We start from the raw sequence: 19573 nt of genomic DNA on the forward strand, positions 1-19573 counted from the left end.
TACGAATATTTTACGAAACATTCTGCGTGAAAATTTCTTCATAAAAAGTACGAAACATTTTCTTTGAAATAACGAAGAAGTTTCATTGAAGTTGTAAAATTTCCGTTCGCGGCATTAAATTGTCTTTTATAATGTGCTTGAGTGTATTCCTTTATTCTATTTTTTTATGCAAGTCTATGCTACTTCTCATTTGGGTGATAGCGCGCTATGAATAAAAGTGAAGCAATAAAATTAAAAATTATTCAAAAACTTAAGATGTAAAGAAGTGATGTCATTTTTCACACTTGCAACTACAACCAAATGCACTTTCGACTATAATTTTTTTTTTAAAGTTCGAACATTTTTCAGAAAAAAGTACGAATTTTTTTCATAAAAAGTACGAAAATTTTTCATAAAAACTACGAAAATTTTTCATAAAAAGTACGAAACATTTTCATAAAAAGAACGAAATTGTTTCATAAAAAGTACGAAGATTTTTCATAAAAAGTACGAAGATTCTTCATAAAAAGTACGAATTTTTTTCTTACAAACTACGAAAATTTTGGAAGAACTTTTCTTCGTAAAAAGTACGAAATATTTCGTACTTTTAATGAAAAGTTTCTTTGGTTGTAAAACAATGACAAATTTCGTACTTTTAACGAAAATTTTCGTTCTTTTTACGAAGAAAATTCTTTCGGTGTAGCCAACAGACGTTTTGTGAATTGGTTCTAGCATAATTTTTCTCATTGAGTTTGACCTACTAAACACGAAAATGAGTTATTTTCAAGTTCAAAAATTTGTATCTCGAAAAACCAATCGACAGAAAATTTTTTAAAACTCATTTTCATGTTTAGTAGGTCAAAATCAATGGGAAAAAGTATGCTAGAAACAAATAACAGAGAAAATTTTATTATTTGTGACCTAGTGTTATAATATCTTTATGCAACCTAAATTTTAGTATGTGTCCTACAATTTAGGTTGCATAATTTTTAATTTTTTTCAGTGTACTATTACGTTTGAATTTCATCACGAATTGTCTTCTCTTTAAATAAACTCAGAAGCTAATGCTTTTGGGAGTTTGTTAATAATATAATGAGATGTCAATCAAACAAATATCATATAGCATTCATTGATAGTTTACTTGGTAAAACATCTTGCAGCTAATCTGCATAGTCATATTCAGAAAATGAAAATTTTCCAAATTATCCCACTGTGTTTCACACAGGTATTTGAGGAATGACTTAGAATGGGGAAGACATTTAAAGGCAAAGGGTAGAGAACGTTTTGATGAATAGAAGAAGAATTCTTTTCTTTAAATAGACAAGATGAGTTTGAATCGATCTCTACGATTAAAGAGAATAAAATTCCTATTTGCAAAATTTGAGACAAGAGAACACACATTTTATAATCTCATTTAAATGTTCTAAATGCCCACTACTCTCTCTCAAGAGCCTCTCACCTATGAAGCTAATGTGGAAAAAAACTTAAGAGTAAAATAAAACGGAAACAAGCTTAACTCTTTTATGATGTTGGCTTGCTGGCTTCGTGGTTTGCTGGTTGGTTGGGTGTGTTTTAGACCGCCTTGGATTCAGCCAAGACGGGAAACAACAATAAAAACAAGAAAACAAAAACACACAATCAGTGGATCGTGCAGCGCAGACAATCTGGGTCACAATTTGCCATTGAACCGGTGACGTCACATGGGGCCAATGACCGTAGTCAAGCAGCCCAACAGCACTGGCGCAGCAGCAGCATCAACCGTAGCCGCAAACCGCAGCAGAAAAGTAAACAATGATCGCATCACTAGCCATGATCATGATAGTGTACCAAAACGACCAAGAAGTACTACTACTATACTTTAACCAAGTAACGATGCATGAATGTAACAACAGCGAACATTTGGCTTAAATAAACGCGGACAAGAAACCAACTCTCTACCAATACACGAAGAGGAGACCTTTGTGATCTGTTTGTTGGTGTTGCCAATAAAAAAAGAAAAATAAATAAAAAAATAATTTAATTTATTTAATATAATTAAAGATTTTATTTAAATTTGCTTTAGTTAAATTTAAGTTTGATTCAGAAATGCATTTGAATGGATTTTGAGTTGGGTTTAAATTAAATATCAATTCAATTTTGATTAAAGTTAGTAATTTAAGTCTTTGGGGCTTAAATTATTTTACACTTTTATTTAATTCATATAATGACAAGTTTGATTTAATTTCATACATAATTCCATTCATACTTAAATTTTAATTAATTTGAATTTAATGGGAATTCAACTTGACTTGCATTTGAATTGAATTTGAAATCATTTTGAATTGAATTTGTCTTGGGATCATATTTAATTATGATTAAATTTGTTTTCTATTTAACTTAATTTAATGTTGTACGATTTAATTTAGTAAAATTCTTTCGATTTATTTAAATATTTTCACACTTTATCAGCTAGATAACTTCTTTCTAGTGTGCAGGTGATATAGGACCTTTTGATTACAAACCAGCCGAGTACCAAGGAGATCATTTTACACAGCAAATGAATCATTATGAAATAAAAATAAGAAGTGTGCAGAAAAAATAATTTAATTCATATAATACTTAATTAAATTTCCTTTACATAAATATGAATTGCAATTGAATTCAATTTGAACTTAATTTGTATCGAATTTGAATAGGTTTTAGATTGGGATTATATTTAATATTTAATTTTGTTTCATTTCAATTTAATCTTATGTTTTATAATTTTTTTTGAGTGTACTTATTACATTAAATTATTTTACAATTTTTAGCTTGATAACTCTTTTCTAGTGTAAAGGTATACACAAAAAAAATATTTTTTGTCTTCAATTAATTGATCCAATTAATTTTTATTTCAAGTGTCTTCAATCACAGAAATGATAGTATCAATTAAAAAATTAATTGAAAGCCAATTAACAAATTTATTGATCCAATTAAAAAATTAATTGATATTATTAATTTTTGTTTCAATTAAAAAATTTGTTGAATCAATTAAATTTTTTGAATTGAATGTTCTTTTAAACTCAATTAAGATTTTAATTAGAAACATTTGCGTGAATTTTTTTTTCTGTGTAATGTTGGATATTTAATGACAAACAAGCAGAGTAACGAGGTGATCATTTTCAAGTGATCATTTTCAAGGGGAAATTAATTTAATTTACACAGAAAAAAATTTCACGAATATTTTTCCAATTAAAATCTTAATTGAGTTTTAAAAAATGTTCAATTAAAAATTTAAGTGGATCAACACATTTTTTAATTGAAATAAAAATCAATCACACAAATTAATCGTATCAATTAATTTTTTAATTGGATCAATTAATATTTTAATTGACTGCCAATTAATTTTTTAATTGATACTATCATTTCTGTGATTGAAGACATTTCAATTAAAAAAATTAATTGGATCAATTAATTTCGTGATTGAATCAGAAAAAATTTTGTTTGTGTGTATAATGACAAACGTAGTTTAATTATACCCTCCACCATAGGATGGGGGTATATTAACTTTGTCATTCCGTTTGTAACACATCGAAATATTGCTCTAAGACCCCATAAAGTATATATATTCTGGGTCGTGGCGAAATTCTGAGTCGATCTGAGCATGTCCGTCCGTCCGTCTGTTGAAATCACGCTAACTTCCGAACGAAACAAGTTATCGACTTGAAACTTGGCACAAGTAGTTGTTATTGATGTAGGTCGGAAGGTATTGCAAATGGACCATATCGGTCCACTTTTAGCCCCCATACAAACAGACCCCCAAATTTGGCTTGCGATTGCTCTAAGAGAAGCAAATTTCATCCGATCCGGCTGAAATTTGGTACATGGTGTTAATATATGGTCTCTAACAACAATGCAAAAATTGGTCCATATCGGTCCACTTTTACGTATAGTCCCCCATATAAACGGACCCCCAAATTTGGCTTGCGACTGCTCTAAAAGAAGCAAATTTAATCCAATCAGGCTGAAATTTGGTACATGGTGTTAGTATATGGTCTTTAACAACCATGCAAAAATTGGTCCATATCAGTCCACTTTTACGTATAGCCCCCATATAAACCGACCCCCAAATTTGGCTTGCGATTGCTCCAAGAATTTGGTCCATATCGGTCCACCTTCAACGTATAGCCCCCATATAAACGGACCCCCAAATTTGGCTTGCGATTGCTCTAAGAGAAGCAAATTTCATCCGATCCGGCCGAAATTTGGTACATGGTGTTAGTATATGGTCTCTAACAACCATGCAAAAATTGGTCCGTATCGGTCCACTTTTACGTATAGCCCCCATATAAACGGACCCCCAAATTTGGCTTGAGATTGCTCTAAGAGAAGCAAATTTCGTTCGATCCGGCTGAAATTTTGGTACATGGTGTTAGTCTATGGTCTCTAACAACCATGCGAAAATTTGTCCATATCGGTCCACTTTTACGTATAGCCCCCATATAAACGGACCCCCAAATTTGGCTTGCGATTGCTCTAAGAGAAGCAAATTTCATCCGATCCGGCTGAAACTTGGTACATGGTGTTAATATATGGTCTCTAACAACCATGCAAAAATTGGTCCATATCGGTCCATAATTATATATAGCCCCCATATAAACCGATCCCCAGATTTGAACTCCGGAGCCTCTTAGAGGAGCAAAATTCATCCGATCTGGTTGAAATTTGGTACGTGGTGTTAGTATATGGTCTCTAACAACCATGCAAAAATTGGTCCATATCGGTTCATAATTATATATAGCCCCCATATAAACCGATCCCCAGATTTGAACTCCGGAGTTACTTGGACGAGCAAAATTCATCCGATCCGGTTGAAATTTGCAACGTGGTGTTAATATATGGCCGCTAATAACCATGCCAAAATTGGTCCATATCGGTCTATAGTTATATATAGCCGATCCCCAATCACACAAAAATTGGTCCATATCGGTTCATAATCATGCTTGCCACTCGAGCAAAAATAATCTAGCAAAATTTGTCGAAATTTTATTCCTATAGAAAATTTTGTCAAATTTTATTTCTATAGAAAAATTTGGTAAAATTTTATTTCTGTAGAAAATGTTGTCAAAATTTTAGTTCTATAGAGAATGTTGTCAAAATTTTAAATCTTTTGAAAATTTAGTAAAAATTTTATTTCTATAGAAAATTTTGTCAAACTTAATTATATACGTATTTAATCGGACATTTTAGGTTTAATATATACCACGTATGGACTACGTGGTATATATTACGGTATTAGGAAGTTTTAAGATACCTTGTCATCGGCAAAAGTTACCGCAACCCAAGTAAATTGATTGTGGATGACAGTCTTCAGTAGAATCTATCTAATCTAATATTATATTATTTAGTTTAAAGTATTTGCCTTGAAAAATAAAATAATTTTCCTTACATAAATTTCATTTGAACTTGAGTTCAATTTGAATTCAATATGTATTGAATTTGAATCAATTTCTTATTTATTGGTTTTAATTTAATCTAATTTTATAAATATTATTTAATTTCGTGTATTTCACTTGAAGAATACAATAAAAAAGGGAAATTGATAATAAAAAAGTTCAGAGAAATTAATTTAAATTATATAATGACGAACTTGATTTAATTTGTTTTACATAAATTTCAATTGCATTTGACTTCAATTTGTATCGAATTTGAAATCAATTTGATTTGAATTTGGATTTGTAGTACAGTAAACATTTAATTTGGCATCATTTATATTAATTTAATCTTGTTATATTTTTTTATTATTAGCTAAAACTAAATATATTTTTTTTTTATTTCAATTTTATTTCTTTTGAATTGAATTTGATATGATTTTGAATTGAATTTGTATCCGATTTGAAATCAATTTGAATTGTAATTTAATATTTATTTAATTTGGTTTCATTTTAATTTTAAATTAATTTAATCTAATGGTAAATTATTTAATTTGTTGTACCTGGCAACTCTTTTCTAGTGTGAAGGTGATGTTGAAACTTATGTTTACAAACCAGCCGAGTAACGAGGGGATCATTTTACATAGGAATGGATGGATGGATGGATTGGGATGGTTAGTAGTTTGCCAGAGTATGGAGTAGCGATTTATTTCTGGTTTCTAGAGGCCAACCGATCATCTGGTTGGGTCGTGTTGTTCTCAGGTTTGTTGTGATTTTTCAGTTTGTTGGATGGATTCTGGGGCTGCCGCAACGCTGCCACTCTCCTCAACTAGTGTAGTGCTGCGACAGTTGTTTCTGTTGGCATTTTCATATTCCAAAGTTGCACCTAATTTTTTTGCTTGCCTTATTTTGATGCCGTAGGCTTTGACTGCTGCATCGTGTGCCAGTGCTGCTGCTATGCAGTTTGGCTTTGAATGAATCTTGCTGCTGATGCTTGATTTGGGTTTGGTGTAGCTAGTGTGGTTCAACGAATAGGAAGAAGTTTGTTATGGATTTCCTTGTTGTCATTGTAGATGGGTTTGTAGTTGTTGTTGTTGTTGTAGTCTAACCAAAGGTCGCATTTTTCTATTCAGCTTGATTGCAGGCATGCTTGTTTTGATTTTACAGAGATTCCAGTAAAATTTGTCTTGCCATATTTTTTTTTATATGTGATGAAAAATTCACATATCTTTTGATGGGAAATGAGAATGATGCGAGTATACGTATGGGGATAATTATTGAATTCTATAGAAGAAGTTTTTGAATATTGGTTATGTTATATGAGCATTTATTTTGAGTGTCATTACCCTACGGGAAATGGATCAACCCCAGGACCAGTACAGGACTAGTCCCTGGTGTGTATGGACCAGTCCCAGTTCTGGTCAAAACGTATAGAAGGCACCACTCACTTTAATATCGGTTTTGTCATTGACGGGACAAATTTACTATTAAGGACATATCTTGGACTCATTCCAAAGGACACGTCCTGGGACAACTTAGTAGGATTATCCCATAGACAGATCCCCATGAACTAGTCTGGGACAAATTATCCAGTACAAAGGAAAAATATTTGGAATACATCTTACAATAGATTATTCCGATAATCATCCAATAAGATTTTAATATCAAGAGTGTATAGAAATCAATTAATTAATTTAAATCACATAATGACGAATTTGATTTATTTTTTTTTACATAAATTTCAATTGATTTTGATTTCAATTTGAACTGAATTTGTATCGAATTTGAAATCACTTTGGTTTGAATTTAGATTGGTAGTAAATTAAAAATTTAATTTGGGTTCATTTATTTCAATTTAATCTTATGTTATATTTTGAAAAGACGGGGAATTAAATAAAATAATTTATCAATGAGGGGGAAAAACAAATAAAAACGAAATCAAATGTTGGTTTGAAAAAAATAAATTCAAATTGAATTTATTTGGCGGGGGTAATAGTACCTTCGGGTATATAAATGAGAGAGTAAGTGAGAGCAACTTTCGTTCAATTATATGTCATTTTTTCAAACATCGTTATAAAGTGCAGGGGTGTATTTTGCAATTCATAAAAACTTAAATCTAACAGGGTGTCAACCTGAACATCCCGCTCCCTTGCAGGAATCCAACATAGGGGCAAGCAGGAGCTAGGGGACAAAACAAGATTTCATTTTATAATTCAGAAAATATACAAATACAACAAGTAAGGAAAGTCTAAAGTCGGGCAGGGTCGACTATATTTATTATACCCTGCCCCACTTTGTAGATCTAAATTTTCGATACCATATCACATTCGTCAAATGTGTTGGGGGCTATATATAAATACATATATTTAAATATCACTCGATCTGGACAGAATTTGATAGACTTCTCCAAAATCTATAGACACAAAATTTAAGTCGGCTAATGCACTAGGGTGGAACACAATGTTAGTAAAAAATATGGGAAACATTTAAATCTGAAGCAATTTTAAGGAAACTTCGCAAAAGTTTGTTTATGATTTATCGCTCGATATATATGTATTAGAAGTTTAGGAAAATTAGAGTCATTTTTACAACTTTTCGACCAAGCAGTGGCGATTTTACAAGGAAAATGTTGGTATTTTGACAATTTTTGTCGAAATCAGAAAAACATATATATGGGAGCTATATCTAAATCTGAACCGATTTCAACCAAATTTAGCACGCATAGCTACAATGCTAATTCTACTCTCTGTGCAAAATTTCAACTAAATCGGAGTTAAAAATTGGCCTCTGTGGTCATATGAGTGTAAATTGGGCGAAAGCTAAATATGGGAGCTATATCTAAATCTGAACCGATTTCAACCAAATTTGGCACGCAAAGCTACAATGCTAATTCTACTACCTGTGCAAAATTTCAACTAAATCGGAGCAAAAAATTGGCCTCTGTGGTCATATGAGTGTAAATCGGGCGAACAATATATATTGGAGCTATATCTAAATCTGAACCGATTTCAATAAAATTTGACACACTTGACTACACTACTAATTGTACTTCTAGTGCAAAATTTCAACCAAATTGGGGTAAAACTCTGGCTTCTGGGACCGTATTAGTCCATATCGGGCGAAAGATATATATGGGAGCTATATCTAACTCTGAACCGATTTCACCGACCTAGACTTTGATTACAAAAATGTGTTCACGGACAGACGGACATGGCTATATTGACTCAGGAGCCCACCCTGAGCATTTTTGCCAAAGACACCATGAGTCTATCTCGTCTCCTTCTGGGTGCTGTTCCACAGTGTGGCGTATAAAGGGTATAAAAACTATAAACATTAATTTAATAATGGAGGTGCTGGTCGAATTGTAACCACGGGTGCATCGTCCACTGTCATTTCGTTGCGAATCTCTGGAGTTTGCGATGTCCTATGGGATCCATTATTGCGGCGACGTCTACTTCTGCCTCAAGGCGTCCGTTGGTGAGACGACGGGATGGGCCAGACATGTCTGGAACTACGAAAAATGAAATGGGGACAGCACACACACCCAAAGAAAACAAGATGTTATTAATTTTGTACATCAACAGGTAACAGTACGAGCTTGACAACGGGTCTTCTAACAGTACAATTTACAACCCTGATGTCAACAACTCGCACCTTGTTGTCGGGACCTAAGTAGATCTTTTCGATTCTACCTACTTTCCACTCTGGTGGAGGCAAATTATCCTTCCTGATTACTACCCGGTCACGAAGTGTAAAATATCTTTGCTGAAATTTCCACTTATTTCGCTTATGGAGTTCAACGAGATATTCCTCTTGCCACAATTTGGCGAAAGAATGATAAAGGACCTTAAGTTTCTGCCATCTATTCACATAACTTAACGACTCAAATGACGTGTCGGGCTCCGGTGGGGAGAGAAGGGCAGAACCTATAAGGAAGTGTCCTGGGGTTATAGGGACCAAATCGGACGAATTGTCGCTCATAGGACTAAGGGGCCTAGAATTAAGGCATACCTCGATTCTGGCTAACATCGTTCTGAACTCTTCAAAAGTGAACTTTTGAAAGTGAGACATCTTCTTAACTTTTAACTCCTGCCTCCCAAAGACCACCCATAACAGGTTGGCTGATAAGTACCCGGTCTAACAAAGAAAAACACATTTGTTTTGTCAAAATTCGTTTTTATTATTCAACATAGTTCCCTTCAGGAGCGATACAAGGATTATAACGACCTTTCAATTTTTTGATACAATTTTGGTAGTACTCCTTCGGTTTCAGTTTCAGGCCTCAGTTTCGGCGATCACCTCTTCATTGCAGCCAAATGTTTTCCCTGCGAGCATCCTTTGAGGTCTGAGAACAAAAAAATCGCTGGGGGCCAGATCTGGAGAATACGGTGGGTGGGGAAGCAATTCGAAGCCCAATTCATGAATTTTTGCCATCGTTCTCAATGACTTGTGGCACGGTGCGTTGTCTTGGTGGAACAACACTTTTTTCTTCTTCATATGGGGCCGTTTTGCCGCGATTTCGACCTTCAAACGCTCCAATAACGCCATATAATAGTCACTGTTGATGGTTTTTCCCTTCTAAAGATAATCGATAAAAATTATTCCATGCGCATCCCAAAAAACGGAGGTCATTACTTTGCCAGCGGACTTTTGAGTCTTTCCACGCTTCGGAGACGGTTCACCGGTCGCTGTTCACTCAGCCGACTGTCGATTGGACTCAGGAGTGTAGTGATGGAGCCATGTTTCATCCATTGTCACATATCGACGGAAAAACTCGGGTGTATTACGAGTTAACAGCTGCAAACATCGCTCAGAATCATCAACACGTTGTTGTATTTGGTCAAATGTGAGCTCGCGCGGCACCCATTTTGCACAGAGCTTCCGCATATCTAAATATTGATGCATGATATTACCAACACGTTCCTTTGATATCTTTAAGGCCTCTGCTATCTCGATCAACTTCATTTTACGGTCATTCACAATTGTTTTGTGGATTTTTTTGATGTTTTCGTCGGTAACCACCTCTTTCGGGCGTCCACTGCGTTCACCATCCTCGGTGCTCATTTCACCACGCTTGAATTTTGCATACCAATCAATTATTGTTGATTTCCCTGGGGCAGAGTTCGGAAACTCATTATCAAGCCAAGTTTTTGCTTCCACCATATTTTTCCTCTTCAGAAAAAAGTATTTTATCAAAACACGAAATTCCTTTTTTCCATTTTTTCACAATAACAAAAGTTGCTTCACAAAAGACGCTCTATCTCACAAACTAATTGACTTACAGACGTCAAATTTTGACACGAATCATTTGAAGGTTGGTACTATATAAAAATTATATGCATTTAATACTAGCGACTCCATCTATGAGTCAGACCGGGGACTTATCAGCCAACCTGTTATGTGGGGCACCAGGGGGAATAAATTTCCATTCCAATACTTGGAAGGTATTAAGCGAAGTAAGATTTTGCTCCACTTCAGCAAGAAATCGGGCTTGGTCTCTACCAAGAACATTAGAAGCTCCTACAAAAGATGTCCCATTATCAGAAAACATCCTAGAAAGACAGCCTCTTCGGCAGAAAATCGAGTGAACGCAGCAATAAAACAATCAGTCGACATATCATATGTCGCTTCCAAATGAATTTCCTTAGTCGCAAAGCAGACAAACACAAGCACATATCCTTTAGTGATACGGCAACCTCTACCTATGTAGGTCTTAATATCAAAGGGGCCTGTAAAGTCGACTCCACTGTATGAAAAATGACGAGACAATGTAGTTCTCTCAGGGGGAAGAGGGCCATAATTTGGTCGACAGTTTTCTTTCGAAACAATACGCATGTACGGCAATTATGGATGATTGTCCTGATGAGATTCTTCAGTCTGGGCACCCAAAATTCTAATCTCATTAATCTCAACATTAATGAATTTTCACCATGTACATTATTCTTGTGAATATACTCCAGGTACAATTTGATAAACCGGACATCATAGGGTAGAATTTTGGGAAATCTCTCGTCATAGGTGATTACTATTTGCATGGGCAAATAGTAATCGGTCTCTCTTATTCTTATATGGCTTCTGGGGTCATATAAGTCCATATCGTGCGAAATATATATATATGGGAGCTATATCTAAATCTGAACCGATTTCTTCCAAAATCAATAGGGTTCTATTCTGAGCCAAAACATATACTTGTGTCAAATTTGAAGTCGATTGGACTAAAACTGCGACCTAGACTTTGATTACAAAAATGTGTTCACGGAAAGACGGGCAGACGGACATGGCTATATCGACTCAGGAGCCCACCCTGAGCATTTTTGCCAAAGACACCATGAGTCTATCTCGTCTCCTTCTGGGTGCTGTTCCACAGTGTGGCGCAGGGTATAAAAACTATAAACATTAATTTAATAATGGAGGTGCTGGTCGAATTGTAACCACGGGTGCATCGTCCACTGTCATTTCGTTGCGAATCTCTGGAGTTTGCGATGTCCTATGGGATCCATTATTGCGGCGACGTCTACTTCTGCCTCAAGGCGTCCGTTGGTGAGACGACGGGATGGGTCAGACATGTCTGGAACTACGAAAAATAAAATGGGGCAGCACATACACCCAAAGAAAACAATATGTCATTAATTTTGTACATCAACAGGTAACAGTACGAGCTTGGCAACGGGCCTTCTAACAGTACAATTTACAACCCTGATGTCAACAACTCGCACCTTGTTGTCGGGACCTAAGTAGATCTTTTCGATTCTACCTACTTTCCACTCTGGTGGAGGCAAATTATCCTTCCTGATTACTACCCGGTCACGAAGTGTAAAATATCTTTGCTGAAATTTCCACTTATTTCGCTTATGGAGTTCAACGAGATATTCCTCTTGCCACCATTTGGCGAAAGAATGATAAAGGACCTTAAGTTTCTGCCATCTATTCACATAACTTAACGACTCAAATGACGTGTCGGGCTCCGGTGGGGAGAGAAGGGCAGAACCTATAAGGAAGTGTCCTGGGGTTATAGGGACCAAATCGGACGGATTGTCGCTCATAGGACTAAGGGGCCTAGAATTAAGGCATACCTCGATTCTGGCTAACATCGTTCTGAACTCTTCAAAAGTGAACTTTTGAAAGTGAGACATCTTCTTAACTTTTAACTCCTGCCTCCCAAAGACCACCCATAACAGGTTGGCTGATTAGTCCCCGGTCTAACAACGAATAACACATTTGTTTTGTCAAAATTCGTTTTTATTATTCAACATAGTTCCCTTCAAGAGCGATACAAGGATTATAACGACCTTTCAATTTTTTGATACAATTTTGGTAGTACTCCTTCGGTTTCAGTTTCAGTTTCAGGCCTCAGTTTCGGCGATCACCTCTTCATTGCAGCCAAATTTTTTCCCTGCGAGCATCCTTTGAGGTCTGAGAACAAGAAAAATCGCTGGGGGCCAGATCTGGAGAATACGGTGGGTGGGGAAGCAATTCGAAGCCCAATTCATGAATTTTTGCCATCGTTCTCAATGACTTGTGGCACGGTGCGTTGTCTTGGTGGAACAACACTTTTTTTCTTCTTCATATCGGGCCGTTTTGCCACGATTTCGACCTTCAAACGCTCCAATAACGCCATATAATAGTCACTGTTGATGGTTTTTCCCTTCTAAAGATAATCGATAAAAATTATTCCATGCGCATCCCAAAAAACGGTGGTCATTACTTTGCCAGCGGACTTTTGAGTCTTTCCACGCTTCGGAGACGGTTCACCGGTCGCTGTTCACTCAGCCGACTGTCGATTGGACTCAGGAGTGTAGTGATGGAGCCATGTTTCATCCACTGTTACATATCGACGGAAAAACTCGGGTGTATTACGAGTTAACAGCTGCAAACATCGCTCAGAATCATCAACACGTTGTTGTATTTGGTCAAATGTGAGCTCGCGCGGCACCCATTTTGCACAGAGCTTCCGCATATCCAAATATTGATGCATGATATGACCAACACGTTCCTTTGATATCTTTAAGGCCTCTGCTATCTCGATCAACTTAATTTTACGGTCATTCACAATTGTTTTGTGGATTTTTTTGATGTTTTCGTCGGTAACCACCTCTTTCGGGCGTCCACTGCGTTCACCGTCCTCGGTGCTCATTTCACCACGCTTGAATTTTGCATACCAATTAATTATTGTTGATTTCCCTGGGGCAGAGTTCGGAAACTCATTATCAAGCCCAGTTTTTGCTTCCACCATATTTTTCCCCTTCAGAAAAAAGTATTTTATCAAAACACGAAATTCCTTTTTTCCATTTTTTCACAATAACAAAAGTTGCTTCACAAAAGACGCTCTATCTCACAAACTAATTGACTTACAGACGTCAAATTTTGACACGAATCATTTGAAGGTTGGTACTATATAAAAATTATATGCATTTAATACTAGCGACTCCATCTATGAGTCAGACCGGGGACTTATCAGCCAACCTGTTATGTGGGGCACCAGGGGGAATAAATTTCCATTCCAATACTTGGAAGGTATTAAGCGAAGTAAGATTTTGCTCCACTTCAGCAAGAAATCGGGCTTGGTCTCTACCAAGAACATTAGAAGCTCCTACAAAAGATGTCCCATTATCAGAAAACATCCTAGAAAGACAGCCTCTTCGGCAGAAAATCGAGTGAACGCAGCAATAAAACAATCAGTCGACATATCATATGTCGCTTCCAAATGAATTTCCTTAGTCGCAAAGCAGACAAACACAAGCACATATCCTTTAGTGATACGGCAACCTCTACCTATGTAGGTCTTAATATCAAAGGGGCCTGTAAAGTCGACTCCACTGTATGAAAAATGACGAGACAATGTAGTTCTCTCAGGGGGAAGAGGGCCATAATTTGGTCGACAGTTTTCTTTCGAAACAATACGCATGTACGGCAATTATGGATGATTGTCCTGATGAGATTCTTCAGTCTGGGCACCCAAAATTCTAATCTCATTAATCTCAACATTAATGAATTTTCACCATGTACATTATTCTTGTGAATATACTCCAGGTACAATTTGATAAACCGGACATCATAGGGTAGAATTTTGGGAAATCTCTCGTCATAGGTGAGAGTAGGGGAACGCGCAAGTTCTCTCAGGGGGAAGAGCGGCCATAATTTGATCGACAGTTTTCTTCCGAAACAATACGCATGCACGGCAATTATGGATGATTGTCCCGATGAGATTCTTCAGTCTGGGCACCCAAATTTCTAATCTCATTAATCTCAACATTAATGAATTTTTACCATGTACTTTATTCTTGTGAACATACTCCAGGTACAATTTGATAAACCGGGCATCATAGGGTAGAATTTTGGGGAATCTCTGGTCATAGGTGAGAGTAGGGGAACGTGCAAGTTCACTCAGGGGGAAGAGCGGCCATAATTTGATCGACAGTTTTCTTCCGAAACAATACGCATGCACGGCAATTATGGATGATTGTCCCGATGAGATTCTTCAGTCTGGGCACCCAAATTTCTAATCTCATTAATCTCAACATTAATGAATTTTTACCATGTACTTTATTCTTGTGAACATACTCCAGGTACAATTTGATAAACCAGGCATCATAGGGTAGAATTTTGGGGAATCTCTCGTCATAGGTGAGAGAGAACGGATTGAATTTCAACAAAGGACTCTTTCGAGATAACTGCGCATTGTTCTTCAGCGCCAAATTGTCAGGAAAATGACGACGCTGGCAGAGGACAACAAGACGGCCTTTAACAAAGTTGATGGAACAGGGTGATCCAAATTGAAGGATGAATGCGTCCATTATAAGCTAAAACTTAATATAATTTTCTTTATTTAAATTGGACGCCATTTGAATTGTAAATTATATAAAAATTGAAAAATTGCGACAAACTGCAACAATGTTAAAAGTCCTATAATAGGTCCGTTAGTTGCAATTTGCATCAATTTTCCGTAGGGTAGTTACTTTTGAAGAGATAGTTAACCATAGAATTCTTTACTTAAATGAATGCAATATCACATTATGGGTATGTGTAGGTGTGAACTAAAAAACCTTATAGAAATGTATCAAATATAGACTACACATTACTCAATGCCCCATCGTGATCTCGAAAAGTCACTTTGTATATCAAGACTGATAAGAAATTTATATTTGAATAGATAGCAATTTATGTATTCTTTTGTTTTTGGTATTAATGAAGATTGATGCATTTTTAAAAAAACGTCACACTTCTAATTAAATGAAACGGCCAATAAAAATTTTTAAATGCTGCAGTAGAATATCTTCAGTTCTAATATACGTAAGCCGAAATAGCTCAGTTGGGAGAGCGTTAGACTGAAGATCTAAAGGTCCCCGGTTCAATCCCGGGTTTCGGCAGAATACATTTTTCATCTACGGACTTAAAGAGAAAAGTAATTACTATATGATACAAAAAGTAGACAAAGTTATAAGACAAATTTTCATTAAAAATAATATCTTTAAAAATGCTCAAACAAATAATGCATTTAGAAGAGAACTTAAATTGTCGCAAAATTGTTAGTATGAAGGCATTTTACATAGAGACAATTTTATGGTTGCAGTAAACTTTCGCATGGTTACTACAAATAGTAAATATTGGCAAAAATATTTCCGGTGACATCAGTTGTACTGTTAAACAATAGATGGCGGTGGCGTAGAGCTGAACTTTATTCAAATGTTCAAAAATAGCAAATTTTTTATGGACAAACTGAAAGACTAGATAGGTGTATTAGGAGACATATGGATTCAGAATTCATGCACTTTGACAAAGAACAACTTCATTATTGATAAAAACTGTTAAATATTTTGAAATTAATTTAATATTTGCCGTCCTTATATATTTACGTAAGCCGAAATAGCTCAGTTGGGAGAGCGTTAGACTGAAGATCTAAAGGTCCCCGGTTCAATCCCGGGTTTCGGCAAAGTATATTTTTGGATAACGAGATGAGAGTGTTGGTAGGGGCTGATTTCACTGACAGATTTAGAGTGATATACGCAAATAAAGACAAACAACAATTTTGAGAATATCGATTAATTAGTGCCAATGACGATCGTTATATAATAAAGTGTTTACTGCGAACAAATTATTTTGGAGCGAAAAAAGTGTATGTTGTGCCTGCTAGCACTTGTGTAGGAATCAACTAGCTAGAAAAATGCTAATTTTGAATTAAGGGAGGCTATGAAAATTTTTTCGATGACTGAAAAAATAAAATTTGAAAAAGAAAAAGAAATTTGGGAGTGATAGAAAAAAAGGATAGACATTTGAAGATTGGATTAAATTTTTTTCTTGTGAGAAAGAAGAAAAACATAATTTGAAAAAAAAAAGACAATGGAATTTATTTTTTTTTGAATGGTGAATAAAAGATAATAATTAGAAATTGAAGCAAACGAGTCGATTTTAATGCTGAAACGAAATTATTTGGAATTGAAATATATATTACGAATTGGAACCGACGAGAATACATTTTGGAATACAAACAACTTAGAAAATCATGTTTGGATTATATATCCTGAAATTTTAATTTATCTGCTATTGGAACGCCATAATCCAGTTATAGTGCCAAATTGGCAAGTCGGACAGAAGCGACCTTTGTGTGCTTGGAGTTGGTGAAAACGGAAAATTTACATACAACGAAATATTGGTTTGCTTGAGTTATGTCTGATTTTAATTAGAAGAGAAAATTGCGAAGACGACAAAAATTTATATTCATCAGTCGAAGGCTATGTATATTGCGATATCAAATTTTTGACAAAACGAAGACGCCATGCTATTTCTAATTTTCGGAACTATTCAAGGATTCATATATAGAATCATACTTTAAGGATACACAAGACACATAACTATTTGTGTTAGCTTTAATATTTGATAGAGTGGAAATTTTAGCCTCATGGATCAAGATACGACAACAGGCCTGCGGTCATCTTCAACGATCTAATAGGTGAGTTTTAATTTTAATTTCTGAAAATCAAAATTTCCACTCCACATAATTATTAATATTCATTTTAATATTTGGTTTTTCCAAAATAAAATATATCATTCCTTTCGTGTTTGTGTAAATACTTAAAACTTAATTTTTCTTCATAAAATTTAATGGATGTAAAATTAATTATTTGCTTTTGTTAATACTTAATGGAATTAATATATTAATTATCAACAATACTTAAAAAAAAAAACTAATATTTATAAAATTAAATTTCAATAGATAATAAAGGGTGATTTGTTAAGAGCTTGATAACTTTTTTTTTTAAAAAAAACGCATAAAATTTGCAAAATCTCATCGGTTCTTTATTTGAAACGTTAGATTGGTCCATGACATTTACTTTTTGAAGATAATTTCATTTAAATGTTGACCGCGGCTGCGTCTTAGGTGGTCCATTCGGAAAGTCCAATTTTGGGCAACTTTTTCGAGCATTTCGGCCGGAATAGCCCGAATTTCTTCGGAAATGTTGTCTTCCAAAGCTGGAATAGTTGCTGGCTTATTTCTGTAGACTTTAGACTTGACGTAGCCCCACAAAAAATAGTCTAAAGGCGTCAAATCGCATGATCTTGGTGGCCAACTTACCGGTCCATTTCTTGAGATGAATTGTTCTCCGAAGTTTTCCCTCAAAATGGCCATAGAATCGCGAGCTGTGTGGCATGTAGCGCCATCTTGTTGAAACCACATGTCAACCAAGTTCAGTTCTTCCATTTTTGGCAACAAAAAGTTTGTTAGCATCGAACGATAGCGATCGCCATTCACCGTAACGTTGCGTCCAACAGCATCTTTGAAAAAATACGGTCCAATGATTCCACCAGCGTACAAACCACACCAAACAGTGCATTTTTCGGGATGCATGGGCAGTTCTTGAACGGCTTCTGGTTGCTCTTCACTCCAAATGCGGCAATTTTGCTTATTTACGTAGCCATTCAACCAGAAATGAGCCTCATCGCTGAACAAAATTTGTCGATAAAAAAGCGGATTTTCTGCCAACTTTTCTAGGGCCCATTCACTGAAAATTCGACGTTGTGGCTCGTTAGTAAGTCTATTCATGATGAAATGTCAAAGCATACTGAGCATCTTTCTCTTTGACACCATGTCTGAAATCCCACGTGATCTGTCAAATACTAATGCATGAAAATCCTAACCTCAAAAGAATCACCCTTTATATATGCTTTATGGGGTTTGAGACCAATATTTCGATGTGCTATGCACGGAATGACAAAGTTAGAATACCCCCTATCCTACACGGATGAAAAAGACTGTTTTTCATATGTTTGGCTATAAACATTATATGTTTGGAACATAAATTTTTAAACACAATATTTTTGAGTGCAAGCATATAATGTTCATAAACTAGCATAACATGTTTGGGACATATATGTTAATATGTTGGAACATATTATGTTTGGGACATAAAATGTTTGTTAATATAATATGCTTGGATGCAAACATATATTAATTTAGAAATAGCCTATAAACATATATGTGTTTAGTAGCTTGGAGCGCTATTTAACAGGGAGCGATATTGAATTAAGTTGGTGGTTGTTGCTTGTTATTACAAAATTAACATTTTATTTTTCCTTGGGCAATTGATCAGCTACTTCTTTGATCCTTACAAACTGTGTGGTCCGCTGTTCGAATCCCCGTCCGGCAAAAGGTAAAATTAAAATAAAAAAAAAATCATACAATTGAATAATTTCTTCTACAATGTTTGTATTACAGAAAAAGGTGCTAAGAACTAAAAAATCTCGTGGAAGTGAGAAAGATGTGGGGGAATATACAATTGGGCAGAAACAAAATTTTGAGCATTCAGGTCGAAAACCTATGTTGTTAGCACCTATATTACCTGTTTATTTTCATAATTCATTATGATTGTAAATATATAAATAAATAAAGAAAATTTTGAGCACAATATTGTTTGGGAGAATTTTTTTAAGCATATAATATTTTTGGGTGCAAAATGCTTCCAAACATATTATATGTTCACATAATAACATATTGTTTTTTGGAAGACAACATTATTGAATTTGGATCCAAAAATACAAAATGTTTGGAAATTGACTACCCAAACATATATTGTTTAGACCAATATGCTTTCAAACATATTATATATTGGAAGAGATCAAACATATAAATGTTTGGGTAATAGCCAAAAATGTATATGCTTGAAGCAAAATATGTTTGGGAGTATAGGTTACAGAAGCGATTTTTTGTG

At 35.1% G+C, this 19573-nt stretch overlaps 2 protein-coding genes and 2 non-coding genes across 4 annotated transcripts; 2 read left to right on the forward strand and 2 right to left on the reverse strand.

The window, feature by feature from the left end:
• Window positions 1-10730: 10730 nt before the first annotated feature.
• Window positions 10731-11204, reverse strand: LOC142234314 (uncharacterized). The gene is made up of 2 exons (XM_075305418.1): window positions 10932-11204; window positions 10731-10889 (listed from the first exon to the last, which is right to left on the reverse strand). The coding sequence occupies exons 1-2, from the start codon at window positions 11202-11204 to the stop codon at window positions 10731-10733; spliced, it is 432 nt and encodes a 143-aa protein (XP_075161533.1).
• Window positions 11205-13800: 2596 nt separating this feature from the next.
• Window positions 13801-14274, reverse strand: LOC142234325 (uncharacterized). Its single transcript, XM_075305428.1, has 2 exons — window positions 14002-14274; window positions 13801-13959 (listed from the first exon to the last, which is right to left on the reverse strand). The coding sequence occupies exons 1-2, from the start codon at window positions 14272-14274 to the stop codon at window positions 13801-13803; spliced, it is 432 nt and encodes a 143-aa protein (XP_075161543.1).
• Window positions 14275-15663: 1389 nt separating this feature from the next.
• Window positions 15664-15736, forward strand: TRNAF-GAA (transfer RNA phenylalanine (anticodon GAA)). Its single transcript has one exon. It is a non-coding gene; the product is annotated as a tRNA-Phe (tRNA).
• A 490-nt stretch (window positions 15737-16226) lies between these two features.
• Window positions 16227-16299, forward strand: TRNAF-GAA (transfer RNA phenylalanine (anticodon GAA)). Its single transcript has one exon. It is a non-coding gene; the product is annotated as a tRNA-Phe (tRNA).
• The last annotated feature ends 3274 nt before the right edge of the window (window positions 16300-19573 follow it).

The sequence above is a fragment of the Haematobia irritans genome, chromosome 1 (genome assembly GCF_050003625.1).
Source record: "Haematobia irritans isolate KBUSLIRL chromosome 1, ASM5000362v1, whole genome shotgun sequence".
Taxonomy (NCBI): Eukaryota; Metazoa; Arthropoda; class Insecta; order Diptera; family Muscidae; genus Haematobia; species Haematobia irritans.

Coding starts and splice junctions, on each gene's coding strand:
- LOC142234314 (XM_075305418.1), bottom strand. CDS start 11,204: ATGCGTATTGTTTCGAAAGAAAACTGTCGACCAAATTATGGCCCTCTT. Junction 10,890..10,931: donor GATTTTCTGCCGAAGAGGCT/GTCTTTCTAGGA, acceptor CATCTTTTGTAG/GAGCTTCTAATGTTCTTGGT.
- LOC142234325 (XM_075305428.1), bottom strand. CDS start 14,274: ATGCGTATTGTTTCGAAAGAAAACTGTCGACCAAATTATGGCCCTCTT. Junction 13,960..14,001: donor GATTTTCTGCCGAAGAGGCT/GTCTTTCTAGGA, acceptor CATCTTTTGTAG/GAGCTTCTAATGTTCTTGGT.